Raw genomic sequence first — 23,312 nt, 5'->3', positions numbered from 1 at the left:
AAACAAACCAAACCCACCACGAAAGGTCACGGCTTAAATGTCAAACCGGCATATCTCGTTTTGGTTTATCCGGGCTGGCGGAAGCAAAGCCCACCGCGGAGTGTGACCCACCCCCTCCCCCGCCCCCGCCCCGGCCCTCCTGGTTCTGCCCAGTAGGGAAGTGAGGAGCTACAGCCCCTCGGAACAGGCCGGTCGGCATCCTCAATCCTCAAGGGGTCTCGGAAGTCGCCGACCGCAGCTCTAAGTAGAAGAGATACATTGTTTCTTTAGGAGGCTCCGCCCCGCCCACTTAGAGACCCCCTCCCGCAGGGCTGTAACCGGCTCACGGCGGGAAGCCTGGAGGCCGCCGGGACCCTGCCGCTCCAGCGCCAACTATTACCCCCTCCCCTCGCCGGCACATTCACGTTTTTTCCATAAAGCTTAGTAAACAGGGGCAATTTTACAAACGAAGAGAGCTGACCGCGCGAGGTCCTTCGGATATGAGCGGCAGCAGGGCCGGGGTCCCGAGCTCGCAGTCGAAGGCCTCGGCTCCCAGACCCGGCGGGGGGTGGGGCTTCCCGGCAACGGCGGCCACGACGGCGCCCAGGTCGAGGCCCCCGCCCGGCCGCCCCCGGCCCGCCAAGCACACTGGGGGCGACGGGGGCGCGGCTCCAGCCCACCAGCCACGGCTGCGGAGGCGCCCGTCTCTCTTCCCTCCCGTCCCCACCAGAGTCCGGGGATACCTCCGAGCGGGCAGCGGCAGCCCGCGGAGCCGGAGCCTCCCGCCCCGGGAAGCACCGAGCCGCGCAGCGCCCGCAGCAGCCCGCGCTCCGGCAGCCGAGCCACGGCCGCCATGCTGTCCGGGCCGCGCCAACTACGGGAGCCGCGAGGGGGCGGGGCGTCGGCGCGTGACCACACCCCTTCCTGCGCGGCCGCCGGGGGAGGGGCAGGGGGAGGGACTCGCTCCAAGATGGCGGCGCCCATAGTGTGGCGCGGCTTCCTTCTGGCCCGGAACGTGCCTCTGCCTTCGCGCTCCCTGGCAGGTGGGTGGCAGGTGCCCCCTTTAGTAGGCACCTTGAGACTCTTCCTTTAAGCGACGGGAAGCTGCGGGCTCTCGACAGCGCGGGAAGTTCTTCCGGGATCTCGTGGCTGGAGCGTTGGGTGACGCGGGGGAGGAAGGGAGGCCTCGGGCCCGTCCCCTTACCTGTGAGGTGTGCGCAGTGAGGCCGTGGCGCCCGCGCTCTTGCAGGTGACCTGCAGGGCTTTGCATCAGGGCGGCCATCTCTTCGCTGCCCGCCGCAGAGCTAGGACGTGCCCCCCTCCCCGCTTCGGGGCCTTGGGGGGTGGCCTAGGGTGACTCCTTACCTCCGCAGACTTGGGGAGACCTTCGGGCTCCGCGTAGGATAAGCGTTTCAGAACTGATTTCCCACTACGTGGTGGCCCGAGGCACAACCTTTCAGTGACCTTGCTCTGTATCCAGCCGACAGGTACCTATCTCTAAGGCGCAGGTGAACCTTAGACCTCTCAGCGGTTAAGGCAGGACCCCAGGCAGCTGAAAAGTTGTGCTGAAGTCTTTGTTTTTAAAAAGATTTAAATTAAAAAAAATAAAAATAAAAAATAAAAAATAAAAAGATTTAAAAAAAAATATTTATTCATGAAACAGGCAGAGGGAGAAGCAGGCTCCATGCAGGGAGCCCGATGTGGGACTCGATCCCAGGACCCCGGGGTCACGACCTGGGATGAAGGCAGATGCTCAACCACTGAGCCACCCAGGTGTCCCCTGTGTTTAAGTTTTGACCCCGCCACTCCACCCCAAAACTCAAGCCTCCTGTTGACCTTACCCACAAGTCCATCAACACATGTTTTATGTAGTTGTAGCCTATATTAGGAAGGGTTATCAAAACCTTATAGGGAATTACATTTATAAGACTGGATTGATTGGGGGGGAAATCTGTATAAGTGGACCCGTGCAATGTGGTATTATTCAAGGATCGACTGGGCTAAGATATTTGAGTAAAGGGCGCCTCACTCAAAAGGTTTTTAAACGGATCTGTTGACAGACGTCGGGGAAAAAAATGGACATTTATACAAGATAAATCGTGTACAGGATTATAGGACTAAAATGCAGTAATCACAACTGATGTTTCCAGCGCCTGTTATCTGCTCTTTCCAGCATACCTTCTCCAGCTCCTGTTAGAAACCAACACGTAGGGGCAGCCCAGATAGCTCAGTGATTGGGCGCCTGCCTTGGAGCCTGCTTTTCCCTCTGCCTGGGTCTCTGCCTCTCACTCTCTGTCTCTCATGAATAAATAAAATCTTAAAAAAAAAAAAAAAAGTACACTGTTCACAAGGCTTTAGGAACAGCTATTAAATATCGACACGAAGCCTCGTTGTTGGCCACCAGGTTTTATGAGGATTAACCAGTTGACCTAGCAGGTGAAAATGTTTAGTGCCACACGTTGGAAAGTGTTACATGCAGGACCTGGCATCTGGGTAAGAATTAGCTGCTGTGCCTAATTGCTAGAATGTTTACTTATGGCTCTTAGTAAATGCTTTTTAAACTTAGTAAATTTTTACAAGACCTTGAATTGTTTATCAGAGAGACTCTCATGGTTGCATAGTGTTTGGGGCAGTCATTCTAGCAAGGGAGTGGATATTAGGTAACGGTGAATTGAAAGAATTTTCCGCTAGCATTTTGTTAAACTGGTAAACCTATAATCCATTACACCTGCTGTGGTAGCTACGAGCTATGTGGCGATTGGAATTAAACGTAAAGAAATAGTGTTTTAGGTATCCTAACCACATTTTAGGTGTTCAGCAAAGACCTGTGGTTACTGGCTCCCCTTGCACCGCTCAGAATTAAACATTTCCATCATTAGGTTCTACTGAGTAAGCCCTGAGTTAGACCGTAGAAGAAAGAAGTCTTGTAATCAGGAACTGGAAGCTGAAGACAAGCAATAAAAGTATGCAGGATAGTGCGTTATGGATCACCCAGGATTGGAGAATGCAGATAAGGTGATTGACTTTCAAGTCAACAAAACATCTTGAGCCATTACAGGATAAGAAAGGGAAGAATGTACTTGGTACAACCTAGAGAAGTGCTTTAGATAATACGAAGAGAGTAGAGAAAGGAAAGCTGTTGGGACCTATTACATAGTGAACGTCCAAGTAGGCATTTAACATGCCCTCATTTGAGCTGTGATACAGGGTAGGCACCATTTCTCTATTTTACGATGAAAAAGACTCAGAGACTGCAACTTGGCCACGTTTCATAACATTAGTTAGGTAAGGATTCCTGCTTAAGACTTTCCAACTTTCTAAAGTGTATCTGTATCGACAATCGCTGCTTTTCTCTGGATGGAAAACATGTTTGGGGACATTGGTCTGAAGGTCAAAGTGACTATAAAATTAGTATATCGATAGAGCCTATCACTTTTCACTAAACTTTGACATTCTTGTCCTCACAGGTATCTTAATTAAAGAGAGAGAATATCTCTTTTTATGGTGGAGAATTATCTAAAAGACTATGGCTCCCCCAAAGCTAACTGGCTGAAGGATAAGCAAGTTCAAGCAAGGTTTATATGTACTGTTGGGCGGCATATGCAGAGTGGGACTAATCAGGCTCATGGACCTAAACCTGTGAGGGAGTTGTTGTTTTATCCACTTCAATGTGAAGATCAACATATCACGTGGAACATGATTAGAAATACAGAATCTCTGTCCCCCCTGAAGACCTGCTGAGTCAGAACCTTCATTTTATCAAGGTTCACGTACGCATTAAAGTTTGGGAAACTGGCTTATGTTTTCCACTTAACCATTGTTCACCCAATTTAACATTGTCTGACTTGATGGGAAATCTTTAATTCTAATGTTGATATAAAGACTTTCCACCTACTATATGGAAATGCAGATATTTCTAAGTGATGTCATTTGTGAAGTATCAGAATGATAAACCTCTTGTTTTAAAAAGTTTACAGAAATGGAATGTTTGTCTTTGTTAAGGTATAGTAATTTCCTATTGCTGTTGTCATAGATTACCACAAATTAGGTGGTTTAACCAAGTATTATCATACAGTTCTGTAGGTCAGAAGCCCAACATAGGGTCTTCTAAAATCAAAGTGTTGAAAGAGGTTTCCTTCAGGAATCTCTAAAGGGGAAAATCTGCTTCCTTGTCTTTTCCCTCTTCGAGAGACCACTTGCATTTCTTGGCTGATACTCCCCTTTTTTAAACATCTTCAACATGAGCAAGTCAAGGCCTTCCATCACTCCATTCTCCACATATCACACGACCTGTCTCACCCCATTGTAATCAATGATTACAATGATTACATTGGGCTCACCTGGATGACCCAGTACAATCCCTTCATTTTAAGATCAGCTGATTTGGTGATCTTAATCGTATCTAACCTCAATCCCCTTTAGCTATGTACCCTAACATAGGCAGAGGTTCTGGAGATTAAGACATGGCTATCTTTTGGAGGGTCATTACTCTGCCCGCTAGACTTTGCCACTTTTTCCTACATCTATGATTGGTTTCCATTGGTCTAGGAAAATTTTCCATTTGCCAAATTTCTTCAGCCTTAAACCCATATCCTTTTCTTCTACACTCAATGGAAGTGGAAAGTGATTACTGGTTACTTTTTTTTGTAAAGCAAATATTAAAAAGTTCATGTATATAAAGGGTGCTGGGCTTACCTTTTGTAGATTTAGTGGTCTCCTATTTTTTTTCCGTTCATGTGATCCCTGTGAACAACTGTACCCAAAGGGCATCCTTGGATTCCCGTCTTTCTCCACCATTGCTTCCCCTGCTTGAATCCCAATTCAAAACTCTTTGAACATTGACCAACATCATTGTCTTTTCTGACTCCAGAAGAGGAAGGGGTGATTTCTTATGCTAGAGGCATATGCCAGAAGAAGAAATACAGAATAGGAAATAATAATAGAGAGTAAGTCACTGATACCCTGAAGTTTACAGCTTAATAGTCCTTAGCTTATGGTCACATACAGAAGAGCTGCTCCTGTTTCCCACAGAAAGGAGAGACCTTCCTGGTTTTAGAAATTGGAATCCAGTTTGTATAGAAATGCTGCTATAAATTATGAATGGGTTAGTTGAATTTATTCTTTTGGCTCTGTGTAAGAACATGCAGGGACGTGAACTATTACTAAGTTCAGGTCTTCATTTCCAACTGCAGAATCCCTAGTTTTCTACCAGCTGGTAAAGTTCAGACCAAATCTCAGGTCTCCCACTCCTGACCTGTTGCACAACTACACAGCTAATGCCATGGGATTTTATTCATCTTTCTTGGCACATCTAGGAATGTAACAGTTCATAACATTGTTTCTATGAAAAATGTGTGCTTTGAAAAAAATACATGAAAATATGTTCCTATAAAAATGTATTATACCAAAACATCTTTTTTTTTTTTTTTTTTGGATAATCCACTTGAAGTGCAGGCACTTTTTAATAGTTATTATTTCTTTAAAAGTATCTTTGAGACAGTCTTTGGAAGCTTTTTCATATTATTGTTCATTGCTTAAGCTTTACACTTCAAATTTAGCATATTATTCTAGTAAAGGTTTGACCTGTAATTAAGGTAAGGGAGGGATTGGTTTGTATATAAACTCACACAGGTGTGTTTATTTTTGTTTATTTTAGTCGGAAGACGGATAGAGAATAATAACAGCATGCAAATATTATAGTCAGCTCCCAAGTTATGATCTGTGTGTGACCTTGAGAAACTTACCAGCCATTCCTTCCCTTTTTTTCCCTCTTAAACAGTTTTATTAAGGTACAATTCACCTATTTCAAAAATTCAATGCTGTGGGTTTTCTTTTTTTTTTTTTTTTAAGATTTTATGTATTTATTCGTGAGAGACACAGGCAGAGGGAGAAGCTGAGTCCCCACAAGGCGCCCAATGCAGGACCCAATCCCAGACCCCAAGATCACACCCTGAGCCAAAGGCAGACACCCAACTGATGAGCCCCCCAGGCGTCCCCAGTGGGTTTTCTTTATATATATATATACACACACACACACACACACAGTGTTGTATAGTCCTCACCACAGTCAATTTAGCACATTTTTACCACCTCAAAAAACCCCTCATACTCATTAACAGTCACTCCTACAAGCTTTCCTGACACCTTCCGCTCCAGTTCTAGGCAATCACTAATCTGCTGTTTCTTTGAATTTGCCTGTTAGGGACATTTCATATAAATAGAGTTATGTGATATGTGACTTTTTATGACTGGCTTTTTGACTTAGCGTAAAGTTTTCAAGGTTCATCCAAGTTCATACCTCATTTCTTTTTATTGCCAAATGATACTCTGTCATCAGACTATATCACATTTTGTTTATCTTTTTATTATTTGATATTTGTATTATTTTCACTTTTGGCTATTATGAATAATACTGCTATGACCATTTGTATACCAATTTTTGTGTGGATATGTGATTTCATTTCTCCTGGGTCTATTACCTAGGTGTGAGATTACTGAGTTGAACGGTGACTCATGTTAACATTTTGAGGAGCTGCCAAACTTCCAAAGTGGCTGCACCATTTTACATTGTCACCTACTATATATGAGGCTTCCGGTTTCTCTACATCCCTATCAGTAGCTCTTACTACCTTTTTTATTATAGTCATTCTAGTGAGTATCAGTGGTATTTCAGTGTATTTTGCATTTCCCTGATAAATTATATTAAACATTTTTCCATGCACTCGGCCATTTGTGTGTGGGTTTTTATTTTTAAGAAATGTCCATTCAAATCCTTTGCCCATTATTCTTCAGTGGGTTGTCTGTTTAGAGTTGTAAGGGCAATTTACATATTCTGGATACAAGTCCCTTATCAGGTAAGTGACTTGCAGATATTTTCTCCATTCTGAGTTGTCCTTTCACTTTTTTTTTTTCTTAAGATTTTATTTTTTTATTTATTCATGAGAGACACAGAGACAAAGGCAGAGAGAGAAGCAGGCTCTGTGCAGGGAGCCTGAGTGGGACTCTAGGATCACACCCTGGGCCCAAGGCAGATGCTCACCGCTGAGCCGCCCAGGCATCCCTGTTCTTTCACTTTCTTAATGGTGCCCTTTGAAACACGAAGGGTGCTAGTTTTGGTTAAGTTGCTGCTAGTTCTTTCTCAATCATTCCTTGAGCTCGTGTTTATTGAGCATTGCCATATGCCAATTATTGTGCCAGGTGCTAAGAATGCAGATATGCCATCTAATGAGTTACCTCAACGCTGGCTTGTTATGTTTCTCTAATTTACCAGTAGGGTGGTTGGTTATTGGTTAAGATATTCTTTGGTTTGTATGAAGGATGAATATGCTGATCTAAGTCAGATGGAAATGTTTTTCTGAACTAACTAATTATAAAGCATTCTATTAATGAGTTAAGCAACAGTTCGGCAAGTATTTGGGTTCTAAGAAGTTCTAGGGCTTAGGGCCAACAAATGTCTTCTAGTCCTAAAATTACAGGAACAAAATTACCAGCATTCTTACCCATAACATTTTTGAAATTTTCAGTTTCTGTGCTTCTACTTATTAGAGGTTGAATGCACACTGTCATGAACTGTGCAATATAGGTTATACTATCATACTAGAATCTTTATGTAATAATCTAGTACCTTGAAAATATGACAAAAGTATATTTAATAAGACATATACAAAATAAACCTGTTGTGAGGCCACTCCTATTGATAAATGACTTTTCCCTCAGGTAAAAGAGGCCTGCTTTCTGCAGCGTACGTGGACAGCCACAAATGGGAAGCAAGAGAAAAAGAACATTGTCACCTGGGTACGTACCTATTGGGCTGTTATATATGTCAGGTTATATATGTTTATCAGATGTTATGCAGATAGCAGCCTTTTTTTTTTTCCCCTAAAATAACAAGCCCTAGGGGCACCTGGGTGGCTGAATCTGTTAAGGATTGACTCTGATTTTTTGTTTCAGTTCAGGTCATGATCTCTGTGTCGTGAGATCAAGCCCCATGTCTGGCTCCACACTTAGCGTGGAGTCTGCTTTAGATTCTCTTTCCCTCTCCCTCCCCCCACCCCCGTTCTCTCTCTAAAATAAATAAAATCTTTAAAATAACAAGGCCTAAACAAAATCACAGACCCTGTGAGCACTTTGTAGAAATGTGAATACTTCATATATATATATATATACACACACACACACACACATTATATGTAATATCATGAGGACATTGATAAAGTCAGTTGGTGATAGTTTTATGGGACTACTGTAATTTTTTGATCAATTCCAGTGCTGATCTAATATTCTCCCCCAGATTTTTTTCTCTGCTTTTTTGGACTTATGTTAAAGAGTAATGTCCCCCTGTGTTTATGGATTTTTCTAATAACTGGGGGGAGGGAGAACGAGGAGGACATTCTTTTGTAGTTGTCTGTAATGGCTAGCTTGTAGTGGGGTAGAAGTTTGAAAGAACTCAGCATTTTCTCCCCAATGATGTTAATGCAAGAGCAAAATTGGTTTGTGTGTCTTAGAATAGCTACGTAGGCAGGGACTAACCAAGCAAGCAGAGCTGTGGAGAATCTGAAGGTAAGTATATGCTTGCACTGAAATGTAGAATCACTGTGAGTAGATAGAAATGTAGATGGGTATAGATGTGGTATACTGGCAAAGTCCAATTCCAGGTGTGGCATTATTATAAGTGACACGGCTTTATTCACAAAATGGTGAACAATGCTTGGTAAAGTTCTGAACAAATCAAAGTGCTGCCTTCAGTTTACATGGTAGTTGCATCTATGGAAATTTCAGCTTATATTCAAATTTTGCCCAAAAAAGTACTTTGTTTCTTTGTTAAATGGAGTGAGTTCTATTATCAACAGGTTGATTTTTTTAATGTAAATGTGAATGCCTGCCATGTCATAGATGCCATAATATGTGGGACAAATATTTAAACTATTTGTAAATAGTTTTAAACTTACAAAAGGTTGTAAAAAATACAAAGAGCATCTATATGCTCTTTGCCCAGATTCACCAGGTCAAAGACCCTTTTGTTTTTGCTTTCTCATTCTCTACATACACTTTAAAAAAAAAAACAAAAACAAAAACAAAAAAAAACCATTTGAGAGGTTATAACCTATGTTATAGCCCGTTAAGCTGAGTGCTTTGGTGTATACTACCTGACATGTTTTTAAGGATCCAGTCCCTTTTTTTAATAGAATATTCTTCTTTTGGGATTTGTCTTCTATTTCTTCATAATTAGATTCAAGGAAGGTTCCCCTGGCCAGAATATTGTCAGTAATGTTGTGTCCTTCTCAGGATGTCCTCTCATCTGAGGACAGCCAATGTCCATCTGCCCTCACTGGGGGTTTACTTTGATCACCCCATCACATGTCTGGTTTTTCCACTGAAGAGTTAATGTTTTTCTCCCTTGTGACAGGCAATTTGTGAGGAGATACTGTATGTAACATCATGCCACTGTTCTTGTCAAAAATTTCCCTCCTATATTTGATATCCATTTAACTTCTTGCCTGAATCAGTCTTTACTATGGTGGTTGCAAAAATGATGGTTTTCCAATTCTGTTAATACCTCCACATTTATTAATTAATACTCAGTATTCTAATGTAAGTAAGAGCCCTCTGTTTCCTACCATTTCTGTCTTTCTCTGTTTATCGTCAGTATGGTTCTGTGGTTTGTGGATTCTTCTTTTTCTTTTAATGATTCATTACCATCCTTGTTATTTTGGTGGTTGAATTGTTCCAAAGTTGGTTAGTAGAAGCCCTGTCAACCTGACTCCCAGTATTCCATCGTGTACTTTTCCTGCTCTAGCGCTGGAATCAACTATTTCTCTAAGGAGTCCTGGTTCCTTTTAGTAAGGAATGGTATTAGGAACAAAGATCTGTGTACTAGCTCTTCTCTTGCTACTGTGGAATTTTTGCTTGGCCTCTTCAGTGGATAGAGCTAGGGAAAATAAGAATACATAGCCACATAAACATATGTGCACATCCATGCACATAAGCTTATGTGTACATATTTTACACATAAGGAGTTCACGCTGAAACCTCCAATTCCAGTTATCCCCACAGAGTTCTTCTTGCCTTCTCTAGGCCATATTTGTATCAGCCTTCTATGCCAAAGACTCTGGCTCCCAACAGGAACAATGTTTTGATGTGTTGGACAGTGTCTGCACTGCAGGTTATCTCATTTTTCTGTCTTCGGCTCACTCAGTAATCACTGCAGCCGTTTTGACAGTCAAAAAGAACTGCATATTTCTGACTGCCCTGTGGGGCCAATAGTACTGCTTTTGGCAACCACCATTCTGGTGATGAAACCAACATGAACTACCTTAATTATTTTGCAAAGCTTGTTCTAACATGCTGTGTATGAACTGTAAGAAAAGTGATATGGAAAAGCAGAGAAGAAAATGAAGAATTTCAGGAAAACTATTGTTAACACTCTCCTAGGTATGAAAGGGAAACTAGAAAAGACCATTATATTTATTGCCTTGGTATAGGATATAGTCAGCTCTTTGTTATTATGGGGCAAGTTTACAGAACCTTTGTATAGATTCCCGAATACACAGAAGCTGTTTGCCACAGAATGAGTGTAATAAGGCTGCAGTAAATAAATATCAGATGTAGGTAACTGTCTTCTCTCTGTAAGATCAGTATACTCCTCTCAAGATTAGTATACTTGGAAAAGCAGTAATAGCTACCAGGTACTGAAGACTCCTCTGCCTGGAATATCCCCTGCACATCCGGAGTCCCTATTCAGTCCGAATTGACTTTTCCTCACCCTGTATTCTTACAGCACTTTGTACCATCGTTATACCAATTTAATGTGAAAAGTCTGCACTTGGGGGGCCGACTTCTGGATGCGAGCCCTGGTTCAGCCAGATTTCAGAAACTCATTTACCGTTGTTCCCGTAGCCATAAATTAGGGATGATGAGAATGCCTGCTTCATTTAATACCCCGCCATGTAACCGGTGCAGCAGAAAGGCGTGGAATGGACGACTTCGCAGGCCCCTTGCCTGATCCCCATGTAAGAGATTAGGGTACGGGGGAGGTTTTGGAACTCAGACTGCATGGAAGAAAGAGAGGCTCTTTGAGACCATATATTTTTCTGTGTAACAAAATGTACTGAAACTTTGCTATGTGACGTTACGGCCCACCTTCCCCAACCGGACTGTTGAGGGGGCACGCTGTCCGGGGCCGGGGCCGGGTCGGGGCCGGGGCTGCCTCCGGAAGACCGCGCGGCAGGTAGCAGCGCTGCGGCAGCCCAGACGGCCGCCCTGGGAGCCGGCGCTCGGGGCGGACCTGCGGGGAGCGAGCACGCGGGGCGCTGTGATTGGGCCCCGGGACCGGTGCGCGCTCGCTGGTTGGGGCGCGGGGGAGGGCGAGGGGATGCGGTGGGGCTGGGGGTGCCCGGGTGGTGGGGTGGAGGGGCAGGGTCGGCCCTGCGGGAGGGCGAGGGGTGCAATGGGGCTGGGGGTGCCCGGGTGGAGGGGCGCGGTGGGCCTGGAGACGCCCAGGTGGAGGGGTGGAGGGGTGGAGGGGCGGGGTCGGCCCCCGCGGGAGGGGGTGGGGGGCTGGAGACGCTCTGGTGCAGGGGTGGGGTCGGCCCCGCGGGAGGGCGAGGGGTGTGGTGGGGCTGGAGATGCCCGGGTGGTGGGGTGCGGTGGGTCTGGAGATGCCTGGGTGGAGGGATGCGGTGGGGCTGGGGATGCCGGCCCGGGTGGAGGGGCGGAGGGGCGCGGTCGGCTCCGCGGGAGGGGGTGGGGTGCAGTGGGGCTGGAGATGCCAGGGTGGAGGGGCGGGGTCGGCCCCGAGGGAGGGCGAGAGGTGCAGTGCTGCTGGAGACGCCCGGGTGGAGGGGTGCGGTGGGGCTGGAGACGCGCCCGGGTGGAGGGGCGGAGGAGTGGAGGGGCGGGGTCGGCCCCGCGGGAGGGCGTGGGGGGCAAGGGGGCAGGGTGGGAGCGGGAAGGTGCCCGGGGCGGGTGTGGGCTCCGGCTTCCACGTGTTTGAGTGGTTTCGCCTGCGCGTGGAGCACTTGGGGGCTCGGCTGGGGCTCGGCTGCCTGGTGTTCGCCGGTGGTTTTCGGTCAGAGCCTTGGAGGCGGGCTAACGGGGATCCGCCCAGCTCAGCTCCCAGTTCGAGGCGGACGTGGGACGCCGGGGGGGGGGGGGGGGGGTCGGTGAAGGCCCGGGGTGCTGCTTAGCCCCAAGGGGCAGTGTAGGGACCGCAGGGCAGGCCCTGTGACGAAGAGGCAGAGCAGCCTCGGTTGCAGTTCTGGGCTGAGCACTTCAGACGCGCCGCCCCATTTAAGGCTCACAACAGCCTGACGCAGCCGCTGCTGTTCCCCTTATGGATGAGGAAACGGAGGCCGCAGCCTGACACTTCCTTAGGGCCATTGCCTTTGTCCTGAAAACTTCCTCCGTGACCGCTCTACAACCTGCAGTTCTACCGTCGTGTCTTCCCTTGCACTGAACAGTGGATTTCTTGCTTTTTCAAAAATACATTTTGGTTGCATCATAATATATACAGAAACGTGCATAGATCATAGTGTATAGATTAATAAAGTGAACAAAGAAATGTAAGAAATAGAACATTTCTCCCACTCAAAAAGCCCCTGTTGAGGCTCCCATTCCTTGCTATTATTTCATCAATCCCTTTTCCCATCACCTGATTACTTTTTAACGAATTTTTGTGGATCATTTTATGTGTATTTTCACATGTACCTCTAAAAGATAAGAATTTTAAAAAATTATAATACTATTCTCATTTTTAAAAATTAGACATTCCTTAACATCATTAAATATGCTTTCAATTTCCCCAGAAGTCTCATAATTTTTTTTTTTTTGATTTACAGTTTCTTGAAATGGGATCTAGATGAGGTTCATACATTATAATGTGTTGAGATGACTCTTAATTATTTTTTTATCTGTAAATTTCTGTTTCTTGCAATTTATTTGTTGAGGAAAATAGGTCTTTTGTCTTGAGGGTTTTCCACATTCTGGATTTGCTGTTTTCACCCTTATGGTGGTGTTTAACATGTTCCTCTATCTTCCATATGTCCTATAAAGCTGGCATTTAGAGACTCGATCAGATTCAGGGTTTGTTTTTTGTTTTCCTTTGGGCAAGAATTCTTCATAGGAAATATTGTTTACTTTTATCAGGGAGGTACACAGCATTTGATTGTCCCTCTTTGATGTTATAGGCCATTCGTGATCATTGGTTATATATCTATTCATTAGGAGCTGCAAAGTGTTACTATTTTAATTCTATCATCAGCAGTTTAGTTATCCTGAGACATAGTTTTTATGAAGAGGCAGTTTTCAAGATAATGGGTTGACCTCCTGCCATCTTCCAAAAACGGTCAATGAGGATATATATTTTTTTAATTTTTATTTAATTTTTATTTTTTTTAAGATTTTATTTATTCATGAGAGATAGAAATAGAGGCAGAGACACAGACAGAGGGAGAAGCAGGCTCCATGCAGGGAGCCCGACGTGGGACTCGATCCCAGGCCTCCAGGATCATACCCTGGGCCGAAGGTGGCACTAAACCACTAAGCCACCTGGGCTGCCCCCAGATATATATTTTTTAAATATCATTATGAACTTCTGGACTTAAGCATTTCACACATTCTAATCCATTGCAGTTAATGTTTTTATAGAAAGGGCCTTAGTTCTCCAGCTGGGCTTCTTATAGAGCCCTAGGAGTTCTTGGGCTTTCCAACTCAAGTCAGAAGATTGTAGTTTAGACTTTCTATATGGGGCTTCCCTTGAGTTACAATAAACACTGAATGAAAGCATTGTTTCTGAAATTCCTCCTTAACATGCAGATCTTTTGAGGAGGCACAGGCTGCAAATTAACAGCATTAGTCAGTTAGTAGCTTCTGAATTACAGACTAGGGCCCACAGTGAATGGGACTAAGGAGAAAACCATTTTTGGGAAGTGAGTAGGGTGTCAGTAGGAGGGCAGGGGAGCTGATGGGGAACTGCCTGCGTTCATCAGAGGAAGTTATCACGCTTGGGTCACCTTGCTAAGGGTAAGGACCCCGGTGATGAGCTGGATTGGATTTCTGAGCCTTACTGAATTAAATATTTCCGATTTTTCAGACTATAAATAATTGTAAAGTAAGGGGCACCTTTTGGTTTTAGTTACTATTTGTTTTTGTTTTAAGAAATCCCTTTCCAAATTCAAAGAGACTTACTCCATTGACACATTTGAATTTAGGTTGAAACTAAGCACTGTGGTCACCTCTTAAAGCCACTTCTGCCATTAGCTGAGGTTTGGTTTTGCTGTGTCATTTCAGCTGGAGAAGCCTTTGGCTTGTTGCAGTGATTTTGCAAATCTTGCTCTTGAAGCCTGACAGAAATTTTCCGAAACCTGGTTTTGTAGCTTTCAGCTTGCATCTATCTATACCTGTGACATCTGTTTATTAGCTTTTATATGTATCATATGTTAGCAGTTCTAAAGATGGGTCTGACTTGTGCACGTCATCCTCCTTTAGTCTCAGTTTCTTAGTATATATGTATATAAAGTTTGCCTTTAGATTTTCCATTATTGAAACTATTTGTTTTAAAGCTTCTGGTGACCCAAGATAGATACACAGAAATCTAAGTATCTGTATTCAAAATGGTTCCTAGGTTGGTTTTTCCTACTTTCTTCTGTTGCTTCTATACATATGTCACGTGTGCTTGTTTTTCATACATGTGGGAAATAAAAACATAGCTTTAGACTCTGTTTTTTGATCACTTCTTTTAAGAAGTGCAATAATAACTTGTATCTAGCTTTTTATTACATAAATTAGATAAGGTACACAAATATTCTTAAACCCAGAAGAAGTTGAGTATTGATGGGTAACAATGATATACATTTACATAGAAATCTTGAAAAACCAAAACCATCTAATAATTTCTCACCTAAAGCTCATTTTTATATTTCAATTTTTAAAAAAATATTTAGGTATTTTATTTTCCATCTCATTCCAGAAACAGGATCCAGTTTAATATCCTCTTCAACCTTAAGAGCAACATCCAAGACTTATTTTGTGTTGCCTCCCAAGGAGTTCTAAGGCATAATTTGCTCATAGTTCACTCTAGGGTGCATCACAATCTCCTGGGGCTTTTGTTTAAAAATTTTTATTTCCCTGGTCTCACCTCAAGCCTACAGAATTAGAGTCACCCTTTGGGTGTGTGAAACATAGGAATCTGAAGTTCTCAAATCCTGCAGGTAATTCAGATCATTAACCAGGTTTGTGAATGATTGCACTCCTATACTTGGAATAGTGTAGGATCCCTAATAAAATCTTTTATGACCTTAGATCATCAATGGTACTATTTTCTTTGGACAAGAAGAACATCTTATCCTAGTATACATTTCATTTTCTGGACATACTTTCATGTTGTTTGTACAGCTTTAAGTTTTGTTCAGTGGAGATCTGTTTTCCCATTTGGCTTTTATTGGCTTCAACCATCCTCTGCAGTATATATTCCTGAGGAGCTGAATGATGGGAAAGAAGGCATCTTCTTTGGCACATTTCTTTGAACAAAACCTGGGCATCTGTGGGCCCCTCACTGAAACATGAAGTGTGATTTTGGCTGTTGAAGCCCATGATCCAGAAGCCTGTGGCGCTGGCCCCCTGTAGGCCACAGCTGCCCCAGCTTTCCTGGCCATCCCTGCTCTGCACAGTTTTCTGCCTCATTCATCACGCCAGCGCTGTCACATAAGGTGATTGGTCACATATAATATTTAGCAGCAAACTCCTCTCTGACTTCTAATATGCAAATGTTATTTGTCTGATGCTGGCTCTGCAGCTGTTGCCTTTTTGAGGCCCCAACCAATTTCATTTGACTTGAAGATGTCTTGGTGTGAGGGATTAAAATGGAATCTTTAGTTACCACAGTACAGAAAACCAACTCAACCAAGTGTTTATCGGTTAAAGATTTAAAGATTTGGTATCGTGAGACTGCTGTTTAATATCATTCTGTTTGCAGTATTAACTTGAAGAGGTTTTTGAGGCATCTCTCTCTGTGTGTTAATACTCTTTAATCACCTGGTGTCAGTCCCTTTAAGATAATCATAAGAAAAGTAATTGCTTTTACATCATATCAGGTTTTCAGGATTTTGTGTTGCTTTCCCACAGTAGCTACTGAGTTTGTTGAGAGCATTGCCCCAGGGAAAGGAAAGGGGGAAAAAATGGTTAAATGCACAGCAAAAAGTCATCAACAAATACTTACCAATTGATTATCTGTCTTCTTTTTACTTGACACTAATTTCTTCTACCAAGGAGTAAAAAAAACTTGGAAATTCAATTACTCCTTTTTCCTTCCTTCCTCTCCTCCTTCCCTCCCATTCTCTCTCCCTTCCTTTCTAACTTTTATTCATTTTTTAAAAATATGTATTGAGTGCTTTTTATATAAACTGTTCTAGGGACTGAGAATATATCAGTGAATTAAGTCTGCATTCATGAACTTCTAAGTATAAAAGACAGAAGAAAACAAAACACACAGACCAGCTATGTAGGCATTTGTAGGTCATAGAAGATATTTTGGATTTTATTTCATGTATGATAGCAAGCTGTTGGCTGGTTGAGAAAAGAAAATAACGAGATCTGATTCATCTTTTAAAAGGCTTACTCGGACTGCTGTGCGGAGGTTAGATTGTAAGGATGGGGCCAGTAGTTCAGATGACTAGAAGGTGAAACGTTACCAGTGGTAGTGGTGAAAAATACATATTTATTTCGAATCTAGAGACTATAAGATTTACAGTTGGTTATAGAATAAAAAAGAATGGAGCTTAGGGTAATGCCTCTGTTTTTGACCTGAATAAGCCAGCAAATGTAGTGGCCATTTACTGAGATGGGAAATGCTTGGGGAAAAGCAGGTTTGAGGGGAAGATTGGAGAATTAAGAGGACATGCCATGTGTAGATACGTATTAGACACCCAAATGGAGACATCACCTCTGCAGTTGGAAATACAAGTCTGAAGTTACAGGCAGAAGTCAGGTTAGGCATATACATGTGGAGCAAATAATCTGTAGATGATTAAAGCTGTGGGAGAGAGAAAGCATGAGATCACCCAGGACTGAGCAGATGGTGAAGAGGAAAAAGTCTTAGGCACTCCAGCATTTAGAAGTCAGCAAGAGGAGATCATGCAAAGGTACCCAAGAAAGAAAAACGAGTATTTCATGAGGGATAGAATGATCAACTATATTAATATGCTAGTGAGAGGTCAAGTAAGATGAGGATGAAATATTAAGCATTGAATTTAACAATGTGGAGGTGTCTTCAGTGATAGAATGATAGAAACCAAAATCTGATTTGAGTGACTTAAAGAGAGAGCTGACCTAAGGAAGTAGTAACAGTTGTATTAGGGGTGACCATTTTTGAGAACTCTTGCTGCTGAGGGCAGTGGAACGAAGGAGAAGTAGCAGGGAGGAGATATGAGGTCAAGGGAGATTTTTTTTGTCATTTGGATTTTTTGTTTCTTTAATAAAGTTTATCATATGTTAAAAAAAATAGAAGGCACAGAGTATGGGCACAGATCATGGTAGCCTGGAAACCTGATGGTAGGAGGATGAAGTTCTTTTGAGTGCTTCTATTTTGTACTCCGGGAAGTACACAAAATCATGAGCTGAGATGGAGGGAAGAAGGGGAAAGAGCATATTGTAAGTTTGACAAGCGATGGGAAGATGTGAAATAATTCTTTTGGAGGGTGTGTTACTTAGTATTTCAGACTTTTAGACTCTGACATAACTGTGTAATCTCAAGAATGCCAAGTATTTCTGTGGACATTTTGCCTAAAGGAACCAGAATGGGAATAGTTCAGTCCAAAAATCACTAAATGTAGACAGAGTGCCTCTCTGACTTGTTTACAAAATGTATAAGTCATTTGATAAATTCTACTCTTTAAATTTTTGGAGAGCTAATATAGCTATCTGGTTCAAAATGCAAAAGGAGTAAGTGTATAAGCAATGAAGTATCTTCTTTCCTTGGGTCCCTTCTGTCTAATTCCTTTCCCTGGTGCTTGTCAGTGATAATACTTTCTAGTGTTTCCTTTCAGAGATACTTTATTGTTTCATTTTTAATTAATTTTTATTTAGTTAGTAGGCTCCATGTCCAGCCTGGAGCCCTATGTGAGGCTTGAAGTCACAACCCTGAGATTGAGACCTGAGCTGAGATATTGATCTCTTTTTTATTTATTTTTTTATTGATATATTTTTTTAAAGCTGAATATATGGTAGGATTTTTAGAATACTCCTTACTCCAACTGAAGAAATCATTTTTGAAAATATTACTAATATTCCTTTATCCTCTTTAACTTACACAAAAATGATTTATAAAAAGAACAAGAAAGAGCATCTATTTTAATAGTGACTTCACAATATTGGCAGCCATCTGGCAGGAGTTTTATCTGTTAGATTTTTCTTAAGAAATATGTATATTTAACAAGGTTCTTTTTCCTTCTTTGTCTTCACAGCTGATCTAGCATCTTTAATGGATAAAACATATGAGAGAAAATTGCCTGTTAGTTCTTTAACAATATCACGGGTAAGAAATCTTAAACATGTACATTTTCGAAGAAGGAGGATGAGAGGCTCTTTATATAGATAAAGATGTGTAAATAAAGGCTATCATTCATAAGAAATATTTCTCCAGAGCATGGTATTTTTGGGTAGGTATTAATAGATATTTTGGGGTAAAGAACCAAATTTCCATAACTGAAATAAAAGATAATAAATTTACCAGACTGTGATGTCAATGATCATTGTTGTGTACCTGGTTTATTTTAATTGTTCCAGAATACCATACTCTGTTCTATGAAACTATGATTTTTTTTTAAGTTGATATACCCTTCAAAGTGGTAGGATTCACTTGTTAATATTAGAAGTAATTTTGATACTTGAGAAAGTCTATGAAAGAATGGATATTGTTAATGTTAAACAGTGCAGTGGAGGAGAGACTGATATTAGGCTGGGAATCAGGAATAGTAATTGACAGTAACTATTACTGATTACTTTCTATGGCAGCCATTGTACTAGTTTCCTAACATGCGTTATCTGTTGATTCTTGCAGCGCCTGTTTGAGATAAGCACAGTAAACTGCATTCTACATGTAAGCTTCAGACTCTCAAGCTCACACAGTTCATAAACAGAAAAAGTGGGTTTCAAACCCAGATCTCTATAACATCAAACTTCTTTTCTGTTGCCTCCCTCAAATAGATCTGATCTTTTCTTTATCATGAATTTATTTTGTGACATTATCAACTGGGCCTTCTCTCAGTCTCCTCATTTCCAGGTGGGCTTAATAGTATTTCGCTCATGGGGCTGATGTGATGCTAAAATGAGATCTTCGTTGTGAAAATACTTTGTTGCCGTTAATGGTGCCTTAAAATTCAAGATTTTAAGTCTAAAAGAGGAAAAGTAAAGAAATTCTTATCCTTTTTAGTCTCGGGTCCTTTCTTTCTGCCTCTTGATATTTTCATTTTAGCATGGAAACAGTTTTAACTAGGTCATAGCCTAAATTATGTAGGCTCATAATTTTCAGAGGGGAACTGAAAAGCCATTGCTCATCTCTTACATGAGAAGATTTCTGTATGGCACAATACCTGGTGTTTGTTGTAGTAGTGCTTTAGAGCTTCGGGAGCTTTCATGTACATCTTCTCATTGGGGCCTCACACTCTTTAATGCAGGTGCCTCTATTCTATTTATGCAGATGGAGCAGCTAAGTTCCAGAGCGGCTGTGCCATCTGTCTATGCCACACAGCAAGCAATCAGGAGAGCTAGTTCTCAACTTTAAGTACTGTGTTAGAAGCGTATTTTTTTGCTCCTTAATGAGGTTTCTAAATAAAATCCTTAAGTCCTAGACATTTTTAGAAAGTCTCCCCCTTTTTACTCTCTTCCTCTTCATGAGGTTTTAATTATATTCACAACATGCATTTTCTCCTACTCCATTCTTTTTGCCTGTGTGTCTACTTAGGGTAGCATCCATCCTTGGAATAATTATTTCTGTTTGCTTCTTTATTTTAGAGTTAGGGAGCACAGATAGGGATTTTGTGGTTCAAGGAAAACTTTGTTGCTGGAAGGATCACAGGTGGATGGAACCGGGATAGGAAATCAGAGTAGGAAAAATGATCATAAGACTGCATTTTCTAAATTTAGGTGTTTGTCTCTTGGGCCATATTTTTTCAGCCATAAGAGTCTTTATCCTTTCAACTGTGTATTCTTATGTTTGAAGCTTGGAACAGAGAGAAAATATCAAGGTTTAAAGATAAAGGGAAATACTGATAACTAATTGTAAACGGAGGAGGAGCTCTCTCTTGTTCTGAGCAGGTTTCATATTTGGTTTTCAAACAGTTTTTCTAACCAAGGTTGATCTACACATAGAAAAAGAGAAGCCATTGTATATTCTTTGCATTAGTATCAAAGGTTTCAAGGATGGAGTCATACCATGCAAACAGTGGTCCAATAAAATGAGTATCTTATTTTTTTTTTTTTTTAAGTCAGGGTGTGAATTAGGTCCAATCTATGGCATAATGTATATTCAACCAAAGGTTTATTTTTCTGTCTTTTAGTTTGTGGACAACATTTCCTCTAGAGAAGAGATAGACCATGCAGAGTATTACCTTTACAAGTAAGTTTTCCATTTTATTTGGCTGTATATTCTCTCACAAAAGGCATTAGTTATTCTATATAATGTTTATCTTGCTATTTAAGTTTATGTTTTGGAGATATTTCCATATCAGTATATAGATAGCTTCCTCATTTTTTATAAGTGTATCATATTCCATATTATGAATATATTATTTAAGCCAGTTTGCTCTTATAGGACCTTGAGGGTTTACCCAGTCTCTGTTTAAGGTGCAATGCAGTAATTAACAACCTTGTACATATGTAGTTTTGCACATAATTCTCATAAGTGTATACATTTGGAATTACAATAGCTATTGCCAAATTGCTTTCCCCTGAGATTTCACCAGTTGATGTTCCCACTGGCAGTGTATGAATAAGGCCTGTTTTTACAGCTTGGTCAACAGATATTTTCATGCTCTCAGACATTTTTGTTAGTCTGATAGGTAAAAATTTTAGGTATCTATTTACCTCTTCTCTCTCTTTCTCATTTGGATAGAAATACAGTCTATATGCACTATTTACCTATTTTTAATTAACAAAATACTTTAAAACTTTCTGTACGTTACCACATTTACTTCATTTTTTCTCATGGCTGTAAACAGTCCCACTGTGAACTACAGACATACCCATATGTAAAAAGAAAAAGAAGCATGTTCAGTACAGCACCACCTATAATAGCAAAAGACGTGAATAACCTAAAGCTCGTTAAATAAGGGGCAGTCCTGAAATCATAATCGCAAGTGCCCTCCTACTCTTAATTAAGATAAATATAAAGAGATTCCTTGATGAGAGTAAGCCCTGCCTTTCTTGAGTGGTTCTTTGGCACTGTAGGGCTCCTTTGAGAGTTATTTTTCCCTATAGTGGAAGGTACATTTGGGCTAGCATATGCCCAGTTCTCATTCTTTTGCTTTGTTGACAGCAAAATGCAGAAAACTGTTCCAATATCTAAAGAAAAATTATTTCTTAGAATTCCATCCTGTGGGACACAGTGCCATAGTCTTGTAAGAAACACATCCCAAATTGACAACTACCTCTGTAACGTATAATTGATTTGAGTGATTCAACATTGAGCAAGTGTTTACTGAGCACCTACTGCATGTGCAGGCTGTGTCAAGGTGCTGGTATATAGTGACCAATAAGTTAAACATTGTCCCATTCCTCATACATTAAAGTTTAACTGAGAAATTTAAGTCCTAACTTTAAGGCTATCTATGATTCTTCACATGATGTTTGGCCTGGAGTCTTTCTGAAAGTTTCCTAAAATCTCTTTCCTCTTTCCATATAGATCATATAGAAGACTCTTACCCATCTTAAGTCTGAGCCAATCTGAACCACTGTTTAATTTGATATCTCATCCTTTCCTTAATCAAAACTGATATCCTAATATGATATTGTCAACAGTACTTCAACAAAAAAACAGAACTAATATTCTAACTATGACTTACAACCTTTTTATTTCTATTCTTTCTCCTCCCTTCCATTGCCAAGAAAATTGGCTCTCTTTTTCTCTCTCTTTTTTTTTTCTAAGACATTTTTGTGACTTTGTGAGATTGCTGTTACACATGTATGGGATGAGGTATAACCCCAAGAAACTGCATCAAGATGTAAATAACGGAGGTTGGCTAGATTCACTCATTAGCTAAATGTCACACTCTTGCTTTCCAGCCTTAGAGAACATATAAAACAGCTATTCCTCAGCAAAATTAGAATTTTCAAGTTATGAACTCATGGGGTTTCTCTCCATTAATTGAAATCAGGAATGTTAATCCTGAAGATACCAAGATCCTCTGGTGTTTCCATTGGTTAGGTCTTCTGTGTGCATTCCAGGTGGGATGATTTTAGAGATCTTAAAGTTATGATCACAAGTCTAGGGGGAAGAAATGTCGAAGTGATTTCTTAATCCCAAATAATTGGTAGCTTCTTGCTCGACTACCTAGAGGATTTCTCCTTCCCCAGGCAGTACAGTCTTTGATAGGCCCACAACAGGACTTCGGGCTGCCGCCTTTCATAAGTTCAACTCTAACTGTCTCAGCCTGTGCAGATGAGGCTCAGCAAGGAAAGCATAGCAGCCACATCCTCTCATCTTCCAGTGATCAAATCTCCCCAGGGATTATGTAAAGAATATCAGAGCCAGAGAAGTTTGGAATCTTTGAGTGATCAGTGGCAAGCTGACCAAGCACCTGCCGTCGTATCAGGTGCACAGTAAGCAGTTCCAGGTCCCAGCAGTTCGGGGTCCTACTCACACATGCCAGCCTGTTAGCATTCTGTCATCCCAGGAGAGAATTTTAGCCTCTGAATCTCCTGAAGGACACGGTTTTAAAAGTTTAGGGGCTTCAAGATTGAGGGTCCCAAGGATCCTTTAAGGAGACTTGGAAAGGCTGCTTTTGAGAAAGCAGGAGAAGGAAGAATTTCTAAACACCCCTATTTGGGCTTTGATCTATTCTCTGTGGACCTGCAACCCTATGATGGACTTTCCCCACACTGTTCATTAAAAAAAAAAAAAAAAAAAAAAAGTACATGATGCAGTAAACAAAGAAATAATGTGAGTTAAAGATGATGAAAGCAGTTAATACCAGAAACTATATAGGTTGACAATAAAATTAAAAAAAAAAAAAAACTCCGATAATATCCTACACATTAAGTGGGAATATAAGCCAAGAGTAAAAATTATTACAACAGCACAAAGGCTAAATTGAGGTATAATAAACAAAACCCAACAGCTAAGA

The 23,312-nt window shown here is 41.5% G+C and overlaps 2 protein-coding genes across 7 annotated transcripts in view; one reads left to right on the top strand and one right to left on the bottom strand.

Moving 5' to 3' along the window:
- Nucleotides 1-852, bottom strand: part of PTCD2 (pentatricopeptide repeat domain 2) — a 30,995-nt gene extending 30,143 nt beyond the window's left edge. The window contains exon 1 of one of the 2 annotated variants that reach the window (XM_077898126.1): nt 723-852. In XM_077898126.1, coding sequence (XP_077754252.1) covers nt 723-834 — 112 coding nt within the window. In that variant the 5' untranslated portion in view covers nt 835-852. Of the gene's footprint in view, nt 1-460; nt 495-722 lie in introns of those variants that run through there. The other variant, XM_077898127.1, reaches the window with a different exon arrangement.
- A 37-nt stretch (nt 853-889) lies between these two features.
- Nucleotides 890-23,312, top strand: part of MRPS27 (mitochondrial ribosomal protein S27) — an 88,086-nt gene continuing 65,663 nt past the window's right edge. The window contains exons 1-4 of one of the 5 annotated variants that reach the window (XM_077898121.1): nt 896-1,022; nt 7,696-7,773; nt 18,435-18,505; nt 20,529-20,587. In XM_077898121.1, the coding sequence (XP_077754247.1) occupies nt 950-1,022; nt 7,696-7,773; nt 18,435-18,505; nt 20,529-20,587 (281 nt within the window). In that variant the 5' untranslated portion in view covers nt 896-949. Of the gene's footprint in view, nt 1,023-1,277; nt 1,467-2,858; nt 2,995-7,695; nt 7,774-18,434; nt 18,506-20,528; nt 20,588-23,312 lie in introns of those variants that run through there. The other 4 variants (XM_077898122.1, XM_077898123.1, XM_077898125.1 and 1 more) reach the window with 4 other exon arrangements.

Source organism: Canis aureus, chromosome 5, assembly GCF_053574225.1.
Source record: "Canis aureus isolate CA01 chromosome 5, VMU_Caureus_v.1.0, whole genome shotgun sequence".
NCBI lineage: Eukaryota > Metazoa > Chordata > Mammalia > Carnivora > Canidae > Canis > Canis aureus.
This window is presented reverse-complemented; position numbering and strand designations above follow the sequence as displayed.